General features: G+C 44.4%; 1 protein-coding gene across 1 annotated transcript; it reads left to right on the top strand.

Annotated features, from left to right (window-relative positions):
- The first annotated feature begins 2,830 nt into the window (after positions 1-2,830).
- On the top strand, positions 2,831-5,453 carry LOC122319633. Its single transcript, XM_043207233.1, has 2 exons — positions 2,831-3,193; positions 5,307-5,453. Exons 1-2 carry the CDS (start codon positions 2,924-2,926, stop codon positions 5,451-5,453), a joined length of 417 nt encoding a protein of 138 aa, XP_043063168.1. The 5' UTR covers positions 2,831-2,923.
- The last annotated feature ends 1,781 nt before the right edge of the window (positions 5,454-7,234 follow it).

Below are 7,234 nucleotides of genomic sequence, written 5' to 3' on the forward strand. Positions count from 1 at the left end.
TAAGTCGTGGATTCTCATGTAGTCCGACACCAACCGTGGGTGCATCGTGATTTTCCAGTAACCAGTGTTGAATCAGTAGTTTAAGTTTTCATCATTAAATATAAATTATATATAAGCTTAGTTATTGTTAAATATGAATTTGATATGAAATGTAAACACACCAAATGTAAACAAATGAAATGTAAAAAGCTTATCAGTGCGCTCAAGCTAGCGTATAGTCGAGTGGATTAGATCAACCTGATAAGCTTTCGCCCTTCGTCACATTAGAATGTTTGGATGCTGCTCGCTTAAAAGAGTCGTAAAACTGATGTCGAAGCTGCTGGTTGTGCCCGCGAAATAAACACTTGGACACGAACCTCATCTTCTTTTTCGCCATTCGCAGTGGAAATTCCCCAGCTTGGCTGCTAGTCGCCAGTCCCATTTTTAACAAATTTCTTTTAAAAAGTGTTGAAATATTGCTGATTTTGGCCATCGACCTTTACTTCAAGACATTTAGAATTATTTGACAATATATATATATATATACATAATCTAATCGAGATCGGATGAATTTAACCTGTATGTGCCATAGGAACAGTAGAAATAATTATGGAATATATAAATAAGAAAATATTCCGTAGTTTTTAATAATAAATTGTTTTTTTTTTTTAATACAAAATAGAAATTTTTTTTGAAGTTTTGATAATATAAGGGTAATTAAGCTTTGACTTGGCGAAGCTCTTGATATGATTGGATTTGATTTAATTATTGATTAATGTGCTTTTATGCATATATCCAGTCTTAAAATAAAATGGTGATCAAAAATAGTCCGCCAGTAATGTGTACAAACGAGACGGGAATAGAGAGACCAGCATCACACAATAAAAGAGATGGCCGCCCCAGTATGCACAATGCGCCATTGCAGTTTCTCTGTATGTAACAATGCGTAAGAAAGGGACAGATTGTGAGTACTGGGAAGATCGCAATGGCGTAAAGAGTAGGGATGTCTACGCCATTGCTTTTCAGTTTTTTTTTGATATCAATGCGTTAGAAAGAAACAGATTGTGTGTACTGAAACGTTCGTAATGGCGTAAAGAACTGGGATGCCGTCGCCATTGCTTTTTAGCTGTTTTTAATATCAACGCGTTAGAATTATTCAAACATGTTCTGAAATTTTTGTATAGTCTTTTAAATTTCTATTGCCTTGTCAAAAAACTTTTTAAAAAAGGTTTTGATATTTTTTTCCATTTTTGTTAATCTTGTAACTTTCTCTCGTCCACGCTAACTGAAAAACTAATAAAAACTGTCAGTGCTTAAATTTCTTCTTCACACTTCCACTAGCTGAGTAACGGGTATCTGATGGTCAGGGAACTATAGCGTTCTCTCTTGTTTAATTTGTAATTGGTCTTGACAAAGGAATTGCCAGCGCGATATTTACGTGATAAATCTGATCTTCTTTTGAAGATTGCTGCGGTTGTATGTTGATAGCCACTATATGATAAACTATTATAATTTTTTCGGCTAATTTTTTGCTGGCCCAAAATGCCAGACGACTTCCAGGTGTGCCGGCCAACTGATTGTATATAAATTAATATTTGTAAATGGAAATTGATTCCTTAACCAACTTTTAATATTCGTAAAATATAAAAATTAAAAAATATAAATCCTTAAAAAAATTATTATTTTTTCTTAAATCTATGCTTATAGACTATATAGTAGCATATACATTCTACACCCACAACTCTATACCCTTCAGTACCAAAATTCCTTGCCCGTATTTTTCCTCGCCAGAGTTCAAAAAACAAAAACAAATCTCACAGGCTTTTTCTAGCAACGTTTCAAACACCAAAGTCACGCCGAATTCTGTCGTGGCTCTGCCGCTGCCTCTGCCCGCAGTTCATATTTGTTGGTTTTTTTTCGAAGTAGTTCGGAGCAGTGACCGAAAATGAGAGTGAGAGAGGAGAGGAGACAAAATCAGAGTCGAGAAAAAACGCAATGTATAGACTTCTAAATACCGATCTTATAATTGGTGGGATATTTATATTGTTTTAAGTGTATAAATAATTTATATTTGTTGATTTAAGGATTTTAAGCTTTTTAAGAAATTAAACTGTCGCTATAGGCAACGCAAGTGCGTCCGTTTTTAATTATTTCTCTATGTAATTCTAATTACACGGGATCATTATGGTCGGAAATACCCTGGCACGCGCCTGTCAGAATTTTCGGTTTCGTTTTCCGTCACCCCTTTTCTTTTGCATTTGCAATTAATTGTGAAAGTAACACGTCGTGTTTGTGAAAAAATTCAATTTGTTTTCAACAAAAAAAATATAAATCCGGTAAGTAAAGTGATTCGTGTTGATAAGTTAGCATAGCTAATTGCATTCCAAAGTGCATGATTTTGCGAAAAGTACATAATATGTTAAGCGCAAGAAATGTGAAGTGCTAAAAGAATGTGCACAGAAAAAAAACTATGGAATGCAATTGTTATGTTAATTTTATATTCATTATAAAATATACCACGCCCAAGTCGAAATTAAAGTTAAAAATGGGCCGCGCTATTTTTTTAAAGATAAGTTTTCATGCGCCTCTATTTTTATTTTGGCATACAAATAGAGTAGCATAAAAATTTTAATTTTGATTAATCGCGCGAAAAAATCCGCAACAAAAAGCCAATCACCTGCCTCGGTTCGCCAAAAAAAAAAAACGTATTTAATTAAAGTATAACAAGAAAAACAGATAAAATACAATATAATTCTTTATAGTTCTTTTAAGATGTCTGAAGAGCCGAAAACTAGCCAAAAGCTCACCCAATTTGCTTTCTCCCTTGAGGGTAAGTGAACCATATAAAATGTTATTGCAGTCATTTTTATATAAGTACAATTTCTATTTAATAGAGGATGATCTGGTAATGGAAACCAGGTAACCCCCGACAATAAACGACCAAATGGCCGAGATCAGCCAAAGGGTTCGGTCATTGGAGACGGTGTTGGAGGCCAACACGAAGCAGCTGGCGGAGAACACGAAGCAGCTGGCGGAGAACACGAAGCAGCTTGCGGAGACCACGAACCAGGTTGCGAGGATGACGGCCTTGTTAGAGATTTTCGTTAAGGGGAAGGCGAAGAATGTGGCTGTGGATGTGGCGTTCCCAGTCACATCGGAGGAAGACCTGGTGGCTTTAGATCTGAACATAAGCTCAGGGTCTCAAGAACGCTACGTAAGTAAAGTATATATGGTCTAATTGATCGTAAAATTCATTCTGTGTTTTTTTTTTTTCTTTCAGATGGAAGCAATAACAAAAATTTTAAAAAGCAACAATTTGTCAAAGGCAATAAAGGGCGTATTGTCAGAAACGCTGTTGTGCGCCTACAACATAGACGGCCTAAACGGGAAAAAGTCATTAAAAGCATTTCCCAAATTCTTTTCCGCTCTGATTGGTATGTATATTTGTTATTTTGCTATAATCTAATAATATTATTATAAAAATACTTTTCGTTACAGATAGCACAAGCACATTAGAAGGCCAGCAGCCAGGATAGAAGGCCTTGGCCCACGCACTGGAATGTGTTAAAAATAATGCAAACAAAAAAAGGAAAAAACTAGTCGAATAAAGGAAAAAAACAAGTTTAATTTACAATTTAAAATTTTTTTTTTTATTTTTTGGGAGATTTTTCTGGATTTACAGGTAAATTCCCGAGGATTTTCCCAAGGAATTCCTCGGGAATTCGTCCAGAAATTCCTCGGGAATTCGTCCAGGAATTCCTTGGGAATTCCTGAGGAAAACCCCTTGCTTATTTTTCGATATTCCCGAGGAATACCTGAGGAATTCCCAAGGAATTCCTTGGGAAAATCCTCGGGAATTCCTGGGGAATTCCTCGGGAAAACCCCTTGCTTATTTTTCGATATTCCCGAGGAATACCTGAGGAATTCCAGAGGATTTCCTCGGGAACTTCGAGTTCCTCGCCACGAACGCCTGTTGTATGGAAATTCCTGTCAGATTTCTATGGAGACTTCCCCTAGGATTCCTCTAGGAGTCCTGGGAACTCCCTAGGGATTCGTTAGGGAATCCTTAAGGACTGCTACTGAAGGGTAACCACACACACTATTGTTAACACTCACACACACACATTAATGTCAAAGTACAATGTGAGGAGTTGAAACTCCGCACAAATGCGGATGGTGATCGAATAAGGAGGGCCTGCCGTTGCCAGTTACGCAACGAGCCAAAGCGTAGTAACGGTAGTGCGAAGCCCGGAGAAAGAGAGTTTGGAGACTCTGGGCTGGAGAAAGAGAGTTTGGAGACTCTGATAAAAGAGAGTTCGGAGACTCTGGAAATGGAGAGAGAGAGGGTGAGGATTCCGGACTTATTGACAAGAGAGTTTGCAGGTTCAAATGCAAATAACGGGACAAGTCGAACTTTGGACCGGGCCAACGGTAAAATCGTGGACTTTGGATCCGGAGACTGGAGACCAAAGAGATGAACCGTTAGAGGAGGCCTGTATGAACAGGCCGAACGCTGGAAGCGGGACAGACAGTCGAGGAGAACAAGTGCACAAGTCAACAACGTTAGAACGAAGTCAACAGAGGAGCTACTGCCGTAGTAGTCAACAAGGAGCAAGATCGCTACGTCAAGACGTTCGGGACGAGACAAGTCTCCGAATTGAGACTCAGGTAGCTGAGGTCCAGTCCAGTACGACGAAGCACGAGTAGCCCAGAGGCATCCAACAGGCGAAGCCAAACTAAGGAGGGCACTGGATAAGCGGCAGAGATTGCGGTGTAGACCCGGTGAACTCTGTAGGAGACCGGAAACTTAAACCAGGCGATCGCCTAGGTGTGTCCGTGCGACTCAAACAGGCGTAATACCGGCGCCACCAGTCCGAACCAGACGTGGGATTGACGTGTTGCTGTTCCACTGGCGTTTGACTTGGGGATCACTGCCGTGAGTCTGCCTAAGACAACAACTCAGCCCAAGTGACGAGCGCCCAACAACGACGGTCCGCGCCACTCAGGACAACAGGAGCGACGAGACAGGGGAACGAGGCCGGTGGACAATCCATCCAGCACTACGTCCAAGCACGAATAAAGATCCAAGAACGAAACTGCATGTTTTATTACTGGTGATCACGTTATTCTATAAATTTGGTGGGACGAACGCACAAACTCTACTGAGCTAGCCGCACGTATTCCGTAGCGAGCAGACCAAGAAAATCAGTTCGTTACATCTGGCGCCCAAATAACGTGATTATCCCGGCAGTAGACATAAATAAAGCAGTATGGGTAGAAGTTGGATATACCGTCTTAAAAAGGAAGATTTCGCATATGTCGCACAGAGGTTGCGCATATCGCTGTACGGAAGAACAGAGGACATGCGAAAGGCCCTAGCGGAGTACTACGCAGAGACGGAAAACGACCCACAGTTCGCAGCAGTCTGGACAGAATTGGAGGCGGCATATCCAGACAGACCAGGTCAAGTGTAAAGCTGACAAGCCCCGAGGGTTAAGACCTCATAGCAAGTCTGACCATGGAGGAAATGCAGCGGGAAGGTCAACGGAGGGAGGAGGAAGCAGGCGGACAGGAGGAGAGGGAGAAACCCGCTACCTCGAAGTACGGCCATTCAGCGGAGGTGATCCGGATGGGGTCCCCGGAGCCATCCCCACCCCCGTCACCCACTCCGACGGCAGGGATCCCACACACGCCCCGGCCACGGCACTGGCCACCTAGCCCTCCACTCGACCCAGCGGGGATGCCGACCGTCCGTCCGGCCACGATCCCGGCGACACCCCCGAGGCCAAAGGATTCCCCGATTCCAGGCACCAGAGTGGCGCACCAAGTGCGGGAGTTCACTGAGGGAGGCACTCGGTGGCGGCAACGAACGGTCACCTGGACATGGCCAGTGGAGAAGGAGGAAGCGGCGCCAGCCCAGGGCGACTGGGCTCCACCAACACCCGACACCGCGGCATCGGGGGAGCTGGAGAAGGCCATGGGGGGCCACCACCCGTGGACAACCAGGGGCCCGTACTCCGGAGGCAGGCATCCGCTTCAGTGGTGGGTGTCTCGCCGTCCTGGCCATCATGGATGGGGATGGCGTCCACGTCGGATAGCCTCCGATGGGCACCGATCCCGAAGGCAGATTGGTCAGAAGGGGTCGAAGAGGAACCGGTGGTCCGGAACGCAAGACGCCCAAGCAGTCGCCGGTGCGTCGTGATGCACCGCGGCAGCGAGAGGTTCCGGGTCCGGGTTTCGACAACGGAGGTCCGCCTATTTCGCCTGGTGCGAGAAGTCAAGGCCTCCCTGGGAATGAAGTATGGCCCACACCGAATAAAGTATTTTATTGAACACATACAAAACACGGAGAACGAATTTTACGGGGACGGGTCACAACGCGCACACAACGAAGAAAGTTGGCAGATATATATTCTCGAAAATTACAGCATAGCAATAAATTTCATTTTTGTATTACAATCTGGAACAAAAACAAATATCAGCATACGCAGAAGGCGGATATGATAACGGGAGTCGACTTACAGGTAGTTGGAGATGCGGGAGTGGGGGCCGGTGACAGAGCTTCCTTCCGCAGGGCCGTTTCACCTCCAGTAAGAGTCCCAGGTCGGTGCGAGCCTCCTTTTCCAAGGGCCGGTCCGTCGCCCAAAATCTCATAGCGGTGGAAGCCTCCTTTTGCAAGGGCCGGTCCGACGCCCGGAAAATCCCATAGCGGTGGAAGCCTCTTTTTCCAAGGGCCGGTCCGTCGCCCGGAAATCCTATGGTGATGTAAACTAAAAGGAAAAACAAAAGGTTCAGCACGAGCAAACGGGGAAAGCATAGGAGGTGTGCGGGTACTCACGTGTGTGTTGAAGAGTCGCGAAGAAAGTGCGTCCATCCACAGCATCGGGGCCCGCCCGGGGGATGAGGTACTGGAAGAGTGAGAGCCACGCTCCCGGAGAAAGGGGGTGACTGGAAGTGGAAGACAAATGGAAAAAGAGAAAACTTACCTCAAAATTCCTTTGTTGTCGAAGTTTGCCTTGTCACCATGTGCTTAGGGAAGGGGGCGCCTCGATCACAAGGCGGTGGATCGGCACTCGATAGTGTCAATCGATGGGCAGAAATATCGGAATAATCAGTACATGACGTGTCACACTATGGTCATCGATTGGCAACGCCGCACCAACAAAAGTTATCGACAACAATCGATCGACGGCTAGTAGTGTGACCAGATGGCGAGAAGACGAGAACGCGGAATGCGGGAAGAAGAGTGGTGGAC

The sequence above is a fragment of the Drosophila yakuba genome, unplaced genomic scaffold, assembly GCF_016746365.2.
Source record: "Drosophila yakuba strain Tai18E2 unplaced genomic scaffold, Prin_Dyak_Tai18E2_2.1 Segkk11_quiver_pilon_scaf, whole genome shotgun sequence".
Lineage (NCBI taxonomy): Eukaryota > Metazoa > Arthropoda > Insecta > Diptera > Drosophilidae > Drosophila > Drosophila yakuba.

Bases quoted from the DNA above. Each gene is read 5' to 3' on its own strand.
- LOC122319633 (XM_043207233.1), top strand. From the start codon at position 2,924: ATGGCCGAGATCAGCCAAAGGGTTCGGTCATTGGAGACGGTGTTGGAG. The intron at 3,194-5,306 runs GTAAGTAAAGTA...TATGTCGCACAG, and splicing joins CAGGGTCTCAAGAACGCTAC to AGGTTGCGCATATCGCTGTA.